The 19,253-nt window shown below is 39.0% G+C and overlaps 1 protein-coding gene across 1 annotated transcript in view; it reads left to right on the top strand.

Annotated features, from left to right (window-relative positions):
* Nucleotides 1–2,268: 2,268 nt before the first annotated feature.
* Nucleotides 2,269–19,253, top strand: part of TEX11 (testis expressed 11) — a 363,344-nt gene continuing 346,359 nt past the window's right edge. The window contains exons 1-3 of the mRNA XM_058441322.1: nt 2,269–2,289; nt 2,885–3,040; nt 9,814–9,898. Of these exons, the coding sequence (XP_058297305.1) occupies nt 2,269–2,289; nt 2,885–3,040; nt 9,814–9,898 (262 nt within the window). The remainder of the gene's footprint in view (nt 2,290–2,884; nt 3,041–9,813; nt 9,899–19,253) is intronic.

Here is a 19,253-nt window from a genome sequence, read left to right as displayed (position 1 = left end):
AACTATTGTTGGTATTCTACAATAACATCTTAGGATTTTTTTTTTTTTTTTTTTTTTTTTTTGAGAGACAAGGTCTTGCTCTGTCGCCCAGCTGGAGTGCTGTGGCATGATCATAGCTTAACTGCAGCTCATAGCTTAACTGCAGCTTCCACCTCCTGGGCTGGAGTGATCCTCTCACCTCAGCCACCGAGTAGCTGGAACTACAGGTGTGAGCCACCACACCCAGCTAATTTTTAAGTTTTCTGTGGAGATGAAGTCTCACTGTGTTCCCCAGGCTGGTCTCAAACTCCTGAGCTCAAGCAATCTACCTGCCTCAGCCTCCCAAACTGTTAGGATTACAGGCATGAGCCACCAAAACGTATATTGGTGGCATGTGCTTGTAGTCTCAGCTACTCAAGAGGCTGAGGCAGGAGAATTGCTTGAACCTGGGAGGCGGAGATTGCAGTGAGCCAAGATCGGCCACTGTACTTCAGCCTAGGTGACAGAGTGAGACTCTTGTCTTAAAAACAAAACAAAACAAACAAACAAAAGTTTATATTGGGGTTTTGTTTTCTTCTCAAAAATGTTTTTAAAAATCTGTTTTTTAAACAATATTTGTATTTTTAAAAAACATCAATTTAAAAATCTCCCTGATTCTGTTACCAATATTTTGAGTAAGGGCTATATAAATATATGCCCCTCAGCCCAATACTTACCTAATCTTAGAGGAGTCAAGATATTTAACATCAGTCTTTCCATTAAACAACTTATGAGAGAAAGAAAGATAGAGGGTTTTTTTTTCTTTTTTCTTTTTTTTTTTTTTTTGAGATGGAGTCTTGTTCTGTTGCCCAGGCTGGAGTGCAGTGGCCGATCTTGGCTCACTGCAACTTCTGCCTCCTGGGTTCAAGCGATTCTCCTGTCTCACCTTCTGGAGTAGCTGGGACTGCAGGTACATGCCACCGTGCCTGGCTAATTTTTGTATTTTTATTTTCATATACATTTTTTCACCTAAAGTACTTAAAATGTGTGAATTTTAAATACTTTTTAATTTGCTTTGTGAAGTCTTTGTTTGAATCTGTAGTCTTATGTTTAGCTAGAATTTTAATTTTTAATTTTTATGTTTATGCGTCCATAGTAGGTGTATATATTTATGGGATACGTGAGATATTTTGATACAGACGTATAATGTGTAATAATCACGTCAGGGTAAATAGGATATCCATCACTTCAAGCATTTGTTTAACTGAAATTTTTGTAGCTGATTTATTTTTTATTGTAGCAAGGTAAAAGTTCTGTTTATTTTAGCAGCTTAAAAATCTTTTAGAAGGTGCTTTTATAGTACTGTTATGAATATTAATAACATTTTTGCTAATTTGAGGCTCAGGAATGTTGCAAGAAATTAGAACTATGTAGCTTATGGACATTTCTGTCACATGAGTTTGCAAAAAACCTCAATTTTGATAACATGAAGGGCATAATTGTGATTCTACATCATGCTTATTGTTTAGTTTTAGTTTTTTTTGTTTTTTTGAGACACAGTCTTGCTCTGCTGCCCAGGCTGGAATTCAGTGTCACGATCTGAGTTAACTACAACCTCAACCTCCCAGGCTCAAGCAATTCTTATGCCTCAGCCACCCCAGTAGCTGAGATTACAGGCAGGCACACCACGCATAGCTAATTTTTGTGTTTTTTTATTTTTATTTATTTATTTATTTATTTATTTATTATTATTATTATTCCTTAAGTTTTAGGGTACATGTGCACAATGTGCAGGTTTGTTACATATGTATCCATGTGCCATGTTGGTGTGCTGCACCCATTAACTCGTCATTTAGCATTAGGTATATCTCCTAATGCTGTCCCTCCCCCCTCCCCTCACCCCACATAGCTAATTTTTGTATTTTTAATAGAGATGGGGTTTTGCCATGTTGACCAGGCTGGTCTCGAATTCCTGGCCTGAAGTGATCCACCTGCCTCAGCCTCCCAATGTGCTGGGATTACAAGCATGAGCCACTGCACCTGGCCTAGTTTTAGTTTTAGTTTTTTTTTTTTTCAGATGGTGTCTTGCTATGTTGCCCAGCCTGTTTCAAGGATCCCTGGGCTCAAGGGATCCTCCTGCCACAGCCTCCTGAGTAGTTGGTACTACAGGCATGGAACATCGTACCCAGCTAATGCTTGGGTTTGAAGGAATTCCATGGCCTAGTATGTGGAGTCTGGAGCTCAGACCATTTAGAAAATGGTGACATCATTTGTGCAGATTCAATAGCTGGTTAATGTTGCTAATTGAGCATGTCATTTTTTTCTCGCAAAGTAAGTTCAAGACTTCAGAGCCAGCAGTTAGCTATGTCTGTCTAATGCTTGAAAATATTAATAAGTTTTTCAGTTTTACAGGGCACATATCCAGATCTTCTTTCAGAATTTCTACATTTTCTAGTTTTGAAGACATTGTTAAGTTCAGTTTTGTAGGGTTTTTTTGTTTGTTTTAGAGAAAGGGTCTCAATCTGTAGTCCATGCTGGATGGAGTACAGTGGCAGGATCATAGCTCACTGTAGCCTTGAACTCCTGGACTCAAGTGATCCTCCCACCTCAGCCTTTGGACTAGCTAGGACTAAAGACGTGTGCCACCATGCTTGGCCTGTTTTGTACTTTTAATATTACCTAATAACATTACTATTTGTGAAGTCAATGCATTTTACTTTCTGAGAACGAGTAATGATTAAGTTATAAACAAGTGACTCCCAAAAAATGCAAATTTTATTTGAAAATTATACTCTAGCTTAGAGAAACTTTAAATCTCCAGTTTGGTTTTACTCTAAGGATCAAGTTCCTTCATGCTGTATTCATTTGGCCAATGATTTAGGCATAGGTTTAAAAATGATTTGCTACATTTAGCCAATGGTAATAGTTCACAGCACATTTATCATCCATTGTTATTTCAGAAGTTGTTGAAAAGCTGGTTACAAATGATAATTCACCTAACATACCAGAGGCAATTGATAGACTCTTCAGCGACATAGCAAATATCAACAGGGAGTCTATGGCTGAAATAACAGACACTCAGGTTAGTATAAAAATAATTCTGTTTATGATAAGTTTTGATGATTCTTCATTTTAACCAATGTATTATATAGGTAAAAAAGTAGTCTTCATGCTTAACCATCGCTAAACATATAAAAATCTATTTTTGGATGTTCACACCTAATTTAGGGGGAAAAATTTTAGAAACCAATGGGAAAATATGTGCTCAAGTTTAATATTTATTATTTATTTATTAGTAATGTTATTTATTATTAATATTTATTAACCTCTCCAGGCTTGAGTTTTCTCATCTGATAAATGATAATAGTAATACCCACCTCCAAGTGTTGTTGTGAATGGAGCCACCCAGTAGTGGAGAACTCAGTTGATTATAAGCCTTCAGAAGTGCTTTTTTTGGGGGTAATTTTCTAATGTTTAAATGAAGGTCTGTTACTTACTTAATATGGAAGTTGTCTTGAGGCTTGAAACACTTTTGAGAACATTTACCTTGGGCAAATACTTCCATTTTGGTGACTACTTACATGGAAAGGTGAGAAGAAAGTTTATTGTAAATCTCTCTTCCTCTTTATATATATATATGTATCTATATATGTATATATGTGTTTATGTATATATAAATACCTTTATTTAGATATAATTTACATACCATGCAATTCACCCATTTCAAGTATACAATTCAATAGTTTTTAGTATTTCACAGAGTTGTTGTGCACCTATCACCACAGTTTGTTAATTTTAGAATATTTTCATCACCTCAAAAAGAAACCTCACACCCATTCACAAACACTCTCCATTTCCTCCCATCCTCTTCCCTCCCTCACCCTCAGCCCTAGGCAACCACTAATCTACTTTTGGTCTCTATGGTTTTGCCTAATGAGGACATTTTATATAAATAGAATCATTCAATGTGTGGTTTACTGACTGCTTTGACTTAGCAAGATGTTTTCAAAGTTCATCCATATTGTTGCATGTATTTGTACTTCATACATTTTTATGACTGAATAATATCCCATTGTATGGATATACCATATTTTGTTTGTCCATTCATCTATTCATGAATATTTTCATTGCTTCCACCTTTTGGCTATTATGAATAATGCTGCTATAAATACCCATGTACAGATTTTTATGTTTTCATTTTTCTTAGGTTTGTACCTAAGAATGAAATTGCTGGGCCATGTGTTAACTCTAAACTTTTTTTTTTTTTTTTACTTTTTTACTTTTTTAAAATTTCAAGTTCTAGAGTACATGTGCACAATGGGCAGGTTTGTTACATATGTATACTTGTGTCATGTTGGTTTGCTGCTGCCAGATTGTTTTCCAAAGTGGCTGCACCATTTTACATTCCCACTAGCAATATAAGAGGGATCCAGTTGGCTGGGCTCAGTGGCTCATGCCTGTAATCCCAGCACTTTGGGAGGCCGAGGCGGGCAGATCACGAGGTCAGGAGATCGAGACCATCCTGGCTAACATGGTGAAACCCTGTCTCTACTAAAAATACAAAAATTAGCCAGGCGTGGTGGCAGGCACCTGTAGTCCCAGCTACTTGGGAGGCTGAGGCAGGAGAATGGCGTGAACCCGGGAGGCGGAGCTTGCAGTGAGCTGAGATTGCACCACTGTGTTCCAGCCTGGGTGACAGAGCAAGACTCCGTCTCAAAAAAAAAAAAAAAAAAAAAAGAAGAATAGAGGGATCCAGTTTTTCCACCTCCTTGCTGACATTTGTCATTATTTGTCTTTTTGATTATAGTCATTCTAGTGGGTATGAAGTGTTATCTCATTGTGTTTTTTATTGTGGTAAAATACACATAACATAAAATTTACCATCTTAACTATCTTTAGGTGTATAGTTCCCTTGTGTTAAGTATGTTCACATTGTGCAGCTGTTATCCAGAACCCTTTTCATCTTGCAAAACTGAAACTCTATACCCATTAAGCAACTCCCCCTTGCCCTCTGAAATTCTTATGAATTTTGGGATCAGCTTGTCAACCACCATTCTACTTTCCGTCTCTATAAATTTGACTACTCTCGGTACCTCATGTAAGTGGAATCATGTAATAATTGTCTTTTTGTGGCTGGTTTATTTCTCTTAGTATAATGTCTTCAAGGTTCATCCATGTTGCAGCATGTGTCAGAATTTCCTTCCTTTTTAAGACTGAATAATCCATTGTATGTGTATACCACATTTTGTTTATCCATTCATTTGTTGATGGACACTTGGGTTGCATCTACCTTTTGCCTATTGTGAATAATGTTGCTATGAGCACTGGTATGGAAATTTCTGTTCAAGTCCCTGCATTTAATTCTTTTGGATATATACCCAGAATTGGAATTGCTGTATCATATGGCAATTCTGTTTTTAATTTTTTGAGGAACCACTGTACTGTTTTCCATAGCAACTATACCATTTTACATTTCTATTAATAGTGAACAAGGGTACCAGTTTCTTCACATTATCACCAATACTTGTTGTTCTGTTTCTTTTATTGATAGTAGTCATCCTAGTGACTGGGAGGTGGTATCTCAGTTTTATTTATTTATTTTTATTTTTATTTTTATTTTTAAGACAGTCACACTCTGTTGCCCAGGCTGGAGTGCAGTGTCAGGATCTCAGCTCACTGCAACCTCTGCCTCCTGGTTTGAAGCAGTTCTCGTGCCTCAGCCACTCAAGTAGCTGGGATTACAGGCAGGCGCCACCACACCTGGCTAATTTTTGTGTTTTTAGTAGAGACGTGTTTTTGCCATGTTGGCCAGGCTGGTCTCGAACTCCTGGCCTCAAGAGATCCACCCACCTCGGCCTCCCAAAGTGCTGGGATTACAGGTATGAGCCACCATGCCCGGTGGTAAATCTCTTTTTAGATCATAACCTCTTACTGTACTTAGCTGTTAGTGAAAACAAATTATAAGATTCCAAGAGTTTGTTTGTTTGTTTGTTTTTTGAGACAGTGTCTTGGTCTGGAGTGCAATTGCATGATCTTGGCTCACTGCATCCTCGACCTCCTGGGCTCAAGTGATCCCCCTCAGCCCTCCAAGTAGCTGGGACTGCAGGCATGTGCCACCATGCCCAGCTAATTTTTTGTATTTTTCATGGAGATGGGGTTTCTCCATGTTGCACAGGCTAGTCTCGAACTCCTGAGCTCAAGCAATCTGCCCTCTTTGGCCTCCCAGTGTTAGAATTACAGGCATGAGCCATAAGAGTCTGGTCTTATTTTTGAAGAAGATCTGCTTGGTTTTGGAAATGCCTTGAATTTATTTTCTTTCTGGAAAGTCTAATCTTCATATTATTTACCTCTGTTTGCAGCATGTATTTACCATGCTTATCATTATACATTTACGTAAACCTAGGACAAAACCTGCCACATCTTAGGTGCTTAATACATACGTGTTGAATAAATATGTTTTGTGATTATGAAGTATTTACAATCATAGTTTATCTTATCCTTTCTAACACAATATGAGAAAATACAAGAATTTATTTAAAATCATAAAGTAACATAACTTTACAGAAAGTTTAAAAAAATAGATACAAAATCACATGCAAACACACCACTTCAGTATAATTACTATTATTTTAATGTATTTTCTTTAATATTTTTACTGTTTAAATATTATTTAGCTATAATTATACTGTACGTGTAATATTTCTGGCATCATAAAAGGCAATTTTCTCTGTTTTCTCAACATTTTAAAATAAACATTTTCAAACAGAAAAGTTGAAAGAATATTACACTGGACACCTATGTAACAGCCACTTACATTCTACAGTTATAAACATTTTACCATATTTGCTTTTTCACATATACATTTGCCCATCAACCCATCTTATTTTTTGGGTGCATTTTAAAGTGAGTTGCTGACAACAGTACATTTCCCCCCTAAATGTTTTAGTGTGCATATCATTAACTAGAATCCAATATTTTATTGAAGTTCTTTTTTGAGGTAAGATTTGCATATATACAACTTTCTGTACATACAGTTTTGTATCTTTCCTTCTTTCCTTTTTCACTAGACATGTAATAAATATTTTCCCTTGTTAAAAACATAGTTTTCGCCGGGCGCGGTGGCTCACACTTGTAATCCCAGCACTTTGGGAGGCCGAGGCGGGCAGATCACGAGGTCAGGAGATCGAGACCACGGTGAAACCCCGTCTCTACTAAAAATACAAAAAAATTAGCCAGGCGTGGTGGCGGGCACCTGTAGTCCCAGCTACTCGGAGAGGCTGAGGCAGGAGAATGGCGTGAACCCGGGAGGCGGAGCTTGCAGTGAGCCGAGATCACGCCACTGCACTCCAGCCTGGGCGACAGAGTGAGACTCCGTCTCAAAAAAAAACAAAAAAAAACAAAAAAAACATAGTTTTCATAACCACTATTTTATTTTATTTTTGTTTTTATTTTTATTTTTTTGAGATAGAGTCTCGCTCTGTCGCCCAGGCTGGAGTGCAGTGGCATGATCTCAGCTCACTGCAACCTCCACCTCTGAGGTTTAAATGATTCTTCTGCCTCAGCCTCCCGAGTAGCTGAGACTACAGGTGTGCACCACCACGCCTGGCTATTTTTTTTTTTTTGTATTCTTAGTAGAGACGAGGTTTCACCACTTTGGCCAGGCTGGTCTCGAACTCGACCTCAAGTGATCCACCTGCCTCAGCCTCCCAGAGTGCTGAGATTACAGGCATGAGCCACCATGTCTGGCCATGACCACTATTTAAATGGATGAATACTATTCCATCAAGGAAGCTTATCATAATTCACCTATTTCTTTATTATTGGATATTTATATTGTTTCTCATATTGTTCCTTATTTTTCACTATTATAAATAATGATATGAAGAACACTATTAAGTGCAAAGATTATCTCTCCCACACATTTTCATCTATTTCTTAGGATAAAGTCTCAAAAGTGCAACTATTGGAACAAAAGATGTGAATTTAGTTTATTTATTTATTTACTTATTTATTTATTTTTATTGAGACAGTCTCACTCTGTCTCTCCCAGGCTGGAGTGCAGTGGCATGATCTTGGCTCAGTGCAACCTCCGCCTCCTGGGGTCAAGTGATTCTCATGCCTCAGCCTCCTGAGTAGCTGGGATTACAGGCGCCTGCCACCACGCACGACTAATTTTTGTATTTTTTAGTAGAGATGGGGTTTGACCATGTTGGCCAGGCTGGTCTCTAACACCTGACCTCAGGCAATCCGACAGCCTAGGCCTCCCAAAGTGCTGGGATTACAGGGGTGAGCCACCGCACCTGGGCGAACATTTTTATATATTGCCAAATTGCTTTCCAAAATGCCAAAACAGGTAGCTTCTTTAAGCTATTTAGTCTGGATGTTCATTTCCCATCATAATATGTCAAATCATTTGTTCTTCTGGGTAATTTGGAGTGCAGTATTAACTCCATGTGTTTTTAGTGATACAAATGAAATAATACTTAGTATGAAAGTCAGCCGGGCGTGGTGGCTTATGCCTGTAATCTCAGCACTTTGGGAGGTTGAGGCGGGCAGATCACCTGAGGTCGGGAGTTCGAGACCAGTCTGGCCAACATGGTGAAACCCCATCTCAACTAAAAATACAAAAATTAGCCAGGCATTATGGCGGGTGCCTGTAATCCCAGCTACTTGGGAGGCTGAGGTGGGAGAATCACTTGAACTTGGGAGGTGGTGGTTGCAGTGAGCCGAGATCATGCCATTGCACTCCAGCTTGGGCAACAAAGTGAGACTCTGTCTCAAAAAAAAAAAAAGTCATCATTTGATCAACTGTGGCATTGAGGATACTATGTGATGGAGATGGACATGATAATTAGCCCCAGAATAATAAGTGAAATGACAACCATGCTGCATTAGGCTGTTTGCATTGCTATAAAGGAAATACCTGAGGCTGGGTAATTGATAAGGAAAAGAAGTTTATTTGGCTCATGGTTCTGCAGATCGTATAAGAAGCATGGCACTGGCATCTGCTTCCGGTGAGGGCCTGTGGAAGTTTCCAATCATGTTGGAAGGGAAAAGGGAGCAGGCATCACATGATGAGAGAGGAGGAAAGAGAAAGGAGGAGGTACCAGGCTCTTTTTTAAGAATCAGATCTTGCAGTAACTAATAGACTCAGAACTCACTCATTACTGTGAGGACAGCACCAAGACAATGAGGGATCCACCCCCGTGACCCAAGTACCTCCCATCAGCCCCACCTCCAACATTGGGGATCAAATTTTGATATGAGATTCCCAGGGGAAAAATATCCAAACTATATCTGTTTAAACTGAAGCTCATCAGAAAAATGTGAAATGGTAAGTGAGAAAAGTGGCATGGAAGAAAAGACTTAAAACTAACATACATTTTGTACCACTGCTGTGCATAAATTGGGTTATAAAAAGAACTAAAACAATTAAAGAATAAATGATACAAAGTAATATAATTAATTGCCAAATTGTATACAACTTAATGAATATATGAATTCAAAGAAGAAAGAACAACGTAGACTGTAATGGTTGCTGAAAGCTTCATTTATGTTGTAGGTGAGACTGAAATGGATTTGAGTTACATAAAAACAAAGGGAGGAGGTATATCAGGTGAAGCCAATAGTATGAATAAAGACACATTGATGGGAATAAACAAGTTGTGTTCAGGAAATAGATAATTACTCTAACAGTGGGTAGGTTTTTGGGGGGAGAGGTAGAATGGGACTAGATTATGGAGGGCCTGGAAATGACCCACAATAGTTACATAAGCATACAACATTCAAGAATGAAAATACCGTTGGAAGTGGCCAGTATTTTAACTAGCTAAGGAAATGTTTCTCTTTGACCAGATTGAAGAAATGGCAGTAAACCTATGGAACTGGGCACTTACCATAGGAGGAGGTTGGCCTGTAAATGAAGAGCAGAAAATTAGATGTACGTATACATATTGTGACACGTATTATGAGGAGTGTTCTTTTTATTTTTTATTTTTATCATACTTTAGGTTTTAGGGTACATGTGCACAATGTGCAGGTTTGTTACATATGTATCCATGTGCCATGTTGTTTTGCTGCACCCATTAACTCGTCATTTAGCATTAGGTATATCTCCTAATGCTGTCCCTCCCCCCTCCCCCCACCCCACAACAGTCCCCGGAGTGTATGTTCCCCTTCCTGTGTCCATGAGTTCTCATTGTTCAATTCCCACCTATGAGTGAGAACATGCGGTGTTTGAGGAGTGTTCTTACTATATATTGGGTAGTGTTCCTGCAGTTTAGATAATGTTTTGACCAGTTCTTAGATAGAGATTTGTTAAAAGACAAATGAAACAAGCCAGGAACACTGGTTTCTCAAGCAAATGGCCTCCCTCAGTTTAATGATTTTTTTTCAGAGGTTAGCTCCTTATTAACAAACGTTTAAAGATGTCACTGCAAGAAATAGTCAGGAGGTGAACAACAAAGATGATTAAAAGATGGGACAGTGAGAACTTAAAGAAATGTTAAAGGACATGGATTATTTCTCATGGAGATGATCAAAATCTTCAGGGTTCTGAAGGACCATCAAATAGTAGTTTCCCCTCTATTAATAGTAGAATAAGTGTTGCCATATGACATATTCAGATTTTAAAAAGTATAAAGAATAGTTTCGTCAGGAGGTGGATTGATAAACATTGGAATGAGTTACTGAGAAACTATAGAAATGATTTCTACCTGTGAGAGCAAACAACAAAAACAAAAAACCAAAAATCTCAAACTAAACTCATCTTCTTGGATGCTTTGAATGTGATCCACTGTCTGGCAATGTTCTAGTGCTTTAGCTAAATGGGCAAAGTCTAGTGTGCTGACAGTTAGTGATTTTCAACAGGCATAGTGACAGCAAATGCATTTATGGGAAGTATATTGCCAATTATAAAGGATACATTGAAGTAACAAACCAAAGGGTGAACCTCTGGACTGCTTGACATTGTAAAGACAAATGACTTTTGTCTGTATGCAACAAATATAATTTAGTACTAACTATTTCTTTGTGAATATGAACAAAACTGTATACAACTTCCATGTAGATACAGGGTAATTGTGCTTAATATAATCAATAATATACTTACTCATGAGTCCACTCTATTAGCATGTTTAGAGAACAGTTCTAGCTCTTTAACTCTTAGATAAATTGATATCATTGCTCCCAGGAGCCTTAGATCCTGTAGTTGTGGGGAGGTAACAGCTAGGAATTTATCAGTGGAAGAAACTTAGTACACAGGTGAACCGTGTGATATTAAAGTTCTTAACTCCTACCATTCTGCATATGAAGAGATATTGCTTTAGCTGTTTATTGCTTATCAAATAGGGATATGGTAGATGAAGTGGCTATCGCAGCCTCTTCCCATGTACTGTCTCATTTCTTTTTTTCTTTTCTTGGTTTTAAGGGACGGCAAGGGGTGAGGGCAGAACCACACAGTGTTGATGGGGTTAGGGCCAGGGAGATGAGAGAGCTAGGGAAGAGAAAAGAGACTGTTAAAAAAAAGGGCGGGGAGCTGTAAGAGGAAAAATACTAAATGGGTAAGGAAAGTGGGGAAAGTGGAGAAAAAAGGGGGAAGCAAGGAGAGGAGAAAGGCAAGAGAGGAGAGAAGAAGAGGGAGAAGCAAGAGATAAGAGAAGAAAAGGGAAGGATAAGAGAGGGGACAAGAGACAGTGAAGAAGAGAGTCCCATGTACTGTCTCATTTCACGTAGCAGTTCTTAATCAGATATTTGGGTGCTTGTTATGTGTATCATACTTTTTTGATACAGTGGAGAATAGATTGTTAGTGCAGGAAGCCTCCAAATTAAAATAATTTTATTTCAAAAATATGTTTATTGGAATATATTTTGTTTCCTTAAAAACAAATTTAGTGTGCCTGGATTATGTGCTATGTGATGAAATAAGTCATGAAGATTTATAAGCTATAATTCTTTATTATTTGGAGGAATTATGGAACAATGAACAGGAAAGTCAGAAGTAGACGAATGACTTGTAAGTTTTAGTTTTAGACCTGTTGCATTTGAGATGACAATAAGGTTGGAGATGTGAGACTAGAGCTTATGAGAAAGGTCAGGACTCAGCCTATAGATTTGGCAATGATTTACACAGAGGTGGTAGTTGAAGACGGAAGAGTAGTTGAGTTGTTTGAGGAAAAAAATAAAGAGCAATGGTTCTTAAATATTGGTGTAAATCAGAATCAGGCTGGTAGCAGTGGCTCACGCCTGTAATCCCAGCACTTTGGGAGGCCTAGGTGAGTGGATCACCTGAGATCAGGCGTTCAAGACCAGCCTGGCCAACATAGTGAAACCCCGTCTCTACTAAAAATACAAAAATTAGCCGGGCATGGTGGTGTGTGCCTGTAATCCCAGCTACTTGGGAGGCTGAAGCAGGAGAATCACTTGAACCCTGGAGGCGGAGGTTGCAGTGAGCCAAAATCGCACCGTTGCCCTCCATCCTGGGTGACAAGAGCAAAACTCCGTCCCTTCCCCTCCCCCCAAAAAATCAGAATCACCTGTGAAGCCTGTGAAAAATACAGATGCCCAGGCCCTTCCATTGGTGGTTTTGATTCATTTATGTTCAGGATGAAACCTGGGCATGTCTACAATTTGAAAAAAATGTCTCAGGAATTCTCATGCACACCAAAATTTAAGAATCAGTGGTACTGAGAGAAGAACAAAGTAGTGAGATTTTAACTCTGAAACTACCAGCTTCAAAGTTAAAATAAAAAGAATAAGGATAGATGACCAAAAGGAACAGTCAAACGATTCTACAGGAGATTGGCCAGGCGCGGTGGCTCACGCCTGTAATCCCAGCACTTTGGGAGGCTGAGGCGGGCGGATCACAAGGTCAGGAGATCGAGACCATCCTGGCTAACACAGTGAAACTCCGTCTCTACTAAAAATACGAAAAATTAGCCAGGCGTGGTGGTGGGCTCCTGTGGTCCCAGCTGCTCAGGAGGCCGAGGCAGGAGAATGGCGTGAACCCAGGAGGCGGAGCTTGCAGTGAGCCGAGATCGTGCCACTGCACTCCAGCCTGGGCAACAAAGCGAGACTCCCTCTCAAAAAAAAAAAAAAATTCTACAGGAGATTTATTAGTCATTTATTGAGTGCATTCTCCATATAGGGTTCTTGTACCATGTTATGGTACATAGTAAATGAGAGGGAAAAGGTAAGATATCAGAACAAAGATACCAATCTTAAATTATGCTTGAGGATTTCGGAAGGAATAGTTTAAAGCTAGATAAGCAATAATTTAAAAATTTATAAATGTCAGAGGGTATAACCCCGTGTTTATCTAAAGTCAATTCAATTTCAGGCTGTGAGTAGAGCAGAGTAAAGCGGATGTTCAAAGGTATCAATCACCAATTATGTAACCAAGATGTTTATAATATAGAGAGGTCAAGAACAGGCTGGTGAGAAGACAAGATGGAGCAACAGCAACAAAGAAAACATCTTTATATGGAAGTAGCATTCTGTTTCAGCCTCAGCTGCCTTTGGCTTGAAGACTTATTGGTGATAACTATAAATAGCTGGATTACGAATGTCAGGATTGGAGCAGTCAAAGTTCTTAGACTAAGATATTTCCTACACAAGGACCAGGATATTTCAGGCCAAGGGAGTAATTTTTTTTTTTTTTTTTTTTTTGAGACAGGGTCTGGCTCTGTCACCCAGGTTGGAGTGCAGTGGTGCAATATTGACTCACTGCAACCCCTGCCTCCTGGGCTCAGGTCAACCTCCTACCTCAGCCTCCCGAGTAGCTGGGACTACAAGGCATGTGGCATCACACCCTACTAATTTTTGTATTTTGTAGATACAGGTTTTGCCATGTTGCTTAGGCTGGTCTGAAACTCCAAGGGAGTAATGTTTTTCAAAAAGGTTATGGCCATTTTGAAATGTTGCTATGAAGTTAAGGAAGGTGATCTTTGGGAGTGCAGTTTTAGTAAAGTGGTAAGGATGCAAAACAGATTGGGGACATTTAAGGAGATGAGTGAGTAGCAAGACAGTAGAGCTAGTAGACAGACTTTTCAATTCAAGAAGTTTGTCAATCAAAGGAAGAGGAGAAACGGGATGCAAGCTTGAAGCATAGTGGGGTTAGTTGATTTTTTTTTTTCAAGGTAAGGAGATGGGTACGTTTGAAGGTAGAGAAGAAGGAATACGTTGAGAGGGAGGTACTCAAGATACTTTTAGAAAGGGGCAATAATTGAGAGATCAGAGTCTGAAAATACCGAAGGATTAGCAAACTTTGGAGCTTTGGAATAAAGAAAGGAAACATTTTCTTTTTCTTTTCTTTATTTTATTTTATTTCACTTTGAGTTCTGGGATACGTGTGCAGAACATGCAGGCTTGTTACATAGGTATACGTGTGCCATGGTGATTTGCTGCACCTATCAACCCATCATCTAGGTTTTAAGCCCCGCATGCATTAGGTATTCATCCTAATGCTCTCCCTCCCTTTGCCCCCACCCGCTGACAGGCCCCGGTGTGTGATGTTCCCCTCCCTTGTCCATGTGTTCTCATTGTTCAACTCCCACTTATGAGTGAGAACATGTAGTGTTTGTTTTTTTTGTTCCTGTGTTAGTTTGCTGACAGTGATGGTTTCCAGTTTCATCCATGTCCCTGCAAAGGACATGCACTCATTCTTTTGTATGACTGCATAGTATTCCATGGTGTATATGTGCCACATTTTCTTTATCCAGTCTATCATTGATGAGCATTTGGGTTAGTTCCAAGTCTTTGCTATTGTAAATAGTGCTGCAATAAACATGCGTGTGCCTGTGTCTTTATAGTAGAATGATTTATAATCCTTTGGGTGTATACTCAGTAATGGGATTGCTGGGTCGAAATGGTATTTCTGGTTCTAGATCCTTGAGGAATCGCCACATTGTCTTCCACGATGGTTGAACTAATTTACATTCCCACTAACAGTGTAAAAGTGTTCCTATTTCTCCGCATCCTCGCCAGCATCTCTTGTTTCTGACTTTTTAATGATCACCATTCCAACTGGAGTGAGATGGTACCTCATTGTGGTTTTCATTTGCATTTCTCTAATGACCAGTGATGATGAGCTTTTTTTCATATGTTTTTTTGGCCACAAAAACGTCTTATTTTGAGAAGTGGCTGTTCATATCCTTCGCCTACTTTTTGATGGGGTTGTTTGTTTTTTTCTTGTAAATTTGTTTAAGTTCCTTGTAGATTCTGGATATTAGACCTTTGTCAGATGGATAGATGGCAAAAATTTTCTTCCATTCTGTAGGTTGCCTGTTCACCCTGATGATAGTTTCTTTTCCTGTGCAGAAGCTCTTTAGTTTAATTAGATCCCATTTTTCAATTTTGGCTTTTGCTACAATTGCTTTTGGTGTTTTAGTCATGAAGTCTTTGCCCATGCCCATGTTGTGAATGGTATTGCCTACATTTTCTTCTAGGGTTTTTATGGTTTTAGGTCTTCTGTTTAAGTCTTTAATCCATGTTGAGTTAATTTTTGTATAAGGTGTAAGGAAAGGATCCAGTTTCTATTTTCTGCATATGGCTAGCCAGTTTTCCCAACACATTTATTAAATAGGGAATCCTTCCCCCATTGCTTTTTTTTGGTCAAGTTTGTTGAAGATCAGATGGTTGTAGATGTGTGGTGTTATTTCTGAAGCCTCTGTTCTGTTCCATTGGTATATATATATATATATCTGTTTTGGTACCAGTATCATGCTGTTTTGGTTACTGTAGCCTTGTAGTATAGTTTGAAGTCAGGTAGTGTGATGCCTCCAGCTTTGTTCTTTTTGCTTAGGATTGTCTTGGCTACAATGGGCTCTTTTTTGATTCCATATGAAATTTAAAGTAGTTTTTTCTAGTTCTGTGAAGAAAGTCAGTGGTAGCGTGATGGGAATAGCGTTGAATCTATAAATTACTTTGGGCAGTATGGCCATTTTCACGATATTGATCTTTCCTATCCATGAGCATGGAATTTTTTTCCATTTGTTTGTGTCCTCTCTTATTTCCTTGAGCAGTGGTTTGTAGTTCTCCTTGAAGAGATCCTTCACATTCCTTGTAAGTTGCATTCCTAGGTATTTTATTCTCTGTGTAGCAGTTGTGAATGGGAGTTCACTCATGATTTGGCTGTCTGCTTGTCTATTATTGGTGTATGGGAATGCTTGTGATTTTTACATATTGATTTTGTATCCTGAGACTTTGCTGAAGTTGCTTATCAGCTTAAGGAATTTTTGGGCTGAGACGATGGGATTGTCATCTGCAAACACAGACAATTTGACTTCCTCTCTTCCTAATTGAATACCCTTTATTTCTTTCTCTTGCCTGATTGCCCTGGCCAGAACTTTCAATACTGTGTTGAATGGGAGTAGTGAGAGAGGGCATCCTTGTCTTGTGCCAGTTTTCCACAGGAAAGCTTCCAGCTTTTGCCCATTCAGTATGATATTGGCTAAGGGTTTGTCATAAATAGCTCTTATTATTTTGAGATATGAGAGTTTTTAGCATGAAATGGTTTTGAATTTTATTGAAGGCCTTTTCTGCCTCTATTGAGATAATCATGTGGTTTTTGTCATTGGTTCTGTTTATGCGATGTATTACGTTTATTGATTTGCCTATGTTGAACCAGCCTTGCATCCCAGGGATGAAGCTGACTTGATCGTGGTGGATAAGCTTTTTGATGTGCTGCTGGATTCGATTTGCCAGTATTTTATTGAGGATTTTTGCATTGATGTTCATCAGGGATATTGGCCTGAAATTTTCTTTTCTGTTGTGTCTCTGCCAGGTTTTGGTATCAGGATGATGCTGGCCTCATAAAATCAGTTAGGGAGGAGTCCCTTTTTTTCTATTGATTGGAATCGTTTCAGAAGGAATGGTACCAGCTCCTCTTTGTACCTCTGGTAGAATTCAGCTGTGAATCTGTCTGGTCCTGGGAGTTTTTTTTTTTTGGTTGGTAGGCTATTAATTACTACCTCAATTTCAGAACTTGTTATTGGTCTATTCAGGGATTCAACATCTTCTGGTTTCATCTTGGGAGAGTGTATGCGTCCAGGAATTTATCCATTTCTTCTAGATTTTCTAGTTTATTTGTGTATAGGTGTTTATAGTGTTCTCTGATGGTAGTCTATTTCTGTGGGATCAGTGGTGATAGCCCCTTTATCATTTTTATTGTCTATTTGATTCTTCTCTCTTTTCTACTTTATTAATCTGGCTAGCAGTGTATCTATTTGCTTAATCTTTTCAGAAAATCAGCTCCTGGACTCATTGATTTTTTTGAAGGGTTTTTCGTGTCTCTGTCTCCTTCAGTTCTGCTCTGATCTTAGTTATTTCTTGTCTTCCGGTGGCTTTTGAATTTGTTTGCTCTTGCTTCTCTAGTTCTTTTAATTGTGATGTTCGGGTGTTGATTTCAGATCTTTCCAGCTTTCCGATGTGGGCATTTAGTGCTATAAATTTCCCACTTACCACTGCTTTAGCTGTGTCCCAGAGATTCTGGTATGTTGTCTCTTTGTTCTCATTGGTTTCAAAGAACTTCATTATTTCTGCCTTAATTTCGTTATTTACCCAGTAGTCATTCAGGAGCAGGTTGTTCAATTTCCATGTAGTTGTGCGGTTTTGAGTGAGTTTCTTAATCCTGAGTTCTAATTTGATTGCACTGTGTTCTGAGAGACTGTTTTGATTTCCATTCTTTTGCGTTTGCTGAAGAGTGTTTTACTTCCGATTATGTGGTCGATTTTAGAATAAGTGCTATATGGTGCTGAGAAGAATGTATATTCTGTTGATTTGAGGTGGAGAGTTCTGTAGATGTCTATTAGGTCTGCTTTCTCCAGAGCTGAGTTCAAGTCCTGAATATCCTTGTTAATTTTCTCTCTTGTTGATCTGTCTAATATTGACAGTGGGGTGTTAAAATCTCCCACTATTATTGTGTAGGAGTCTAAGTCTCTTTGTGGGTCTCTAAGAACTTGCTTTATGAATCTGGGTGCCCCTGTATTGGGTGCATATATATTTAGGATAGTTAGCTCTTCTTGTTGAATTGATCCCTTTACCATTATGTGACGCCCTTCTTTGCCTTTTTTGATCTTTGTTGGTTTAAAGTGTGTTTTATCAGACTAGGATTGCAACCCCTGCTTTTTTTGTTTTCCATTTGCTTGGTAGATCTTTCTCCATCCGTTTATTTTGAGCCTATGTGTGTCTCTGCGTGTGAGATGGTTCTCCTGAATACAGCACACTGATGGGTCTTGACTCTTTATCCAATTTGCCGGTCTGTGTCTTTTAATTGGAGCATTTGGCCCATTTACATTTAAGGTTAATATTGTTATGTGTGAATTTGATCCTGTCATCATGATGCTAGCTGGTTATTTTGCTCGTTAATTGATGCAGTTTCTTCATAGTGTCGTTGGTCTTTATATTTTCGTGTGTTTTTGCAGTGGCTGTTACTGGTTTTTCCTTTCCATATTTAGTGCTTCCTTCAGGAGCTCTTGTAAGGCAGGCCTGGTGGTCACAAAATCCAACAGCATTTGCTTGTTTGAAAATCTCTTTTGCTTGTGAAGCTTATTTTGGCTGGCTATGAAATTCTGGGTTGAAAATTCTTTTCTTTTCTTTTTTTTTTTTTTTTTTTGAGATGGCGTCTTGCTTTGCCGCCCAGGCTGGAGTGCAGTGGCATGATCTTGGCTCACTGCAACCTCTGCCTCCTGGGTTCGAGTGATTCTTCTGCCTCAGCCTCCCAAGTAGCTGAGACTACAAGCATGTACCACCATGCCCAGCTAATTTTTTCTTTTTGTATTTTTAGTATAGACAGGGTTTCACTGTATTTGCCAGGCTGGTCTCGAACTCCGTGATCCACCCACCTCAGCCTCCCAAAGTGCTGGGATTACAGGTGTGAGCCACTGCACCCAGCTGAAAATTCTTTTCTTTAAGAATGTTGAATATTGGTCCCCGCTATCTTCTGGCTTGTAGGGTTTCTGCAGACAGATCCACTGTTATTCTGATGGGCTTCCCTTTGTGGGTAACCTGACCTTTCTCTCTGGCTGCCCTTAATATGTTTTCTGTCATTTCAACCTTGGAGAATCTGATGATTATGTGTCTTGGGGTTGCTCTTCTTGAGGAGTATCTTAGTGGTGTTCTCCATATTTCCTGAATTTGAATGTTGGCTTGCCTTGCCAGGTTGGGGAAGTTCTCCTGGATAATATCCTGAATTGTGTTTTTCAGCTTGGTTCCATTCTCCCTGTCACTTTCAGGTACACCAATCAATCGTACGTTTGGTCTTTTCACATAGTCCCATATTTCTTGGAGGCTTTGTTTGT

This window comes from Hylobates moloch, unplaced genomic scaffold, assembly GCF_009828535.3.
Source record: "Hylobates moloch isolate HMO894 unplaced genomic scaffold, HMol_V3 SCAFFOLD_7, whole genome shotgun sequence".
Taxonomy (NCBI): Eukaryota; Metazoa; Chordata; class Mammalia; order Primates; family Hylobatidae; genus Hylobates; species Hylobates moloch.
Note: the sequence above shows the minus strand (reverse complement) of the source record. Positions and strands in the feature narration are given on the sequence as shown.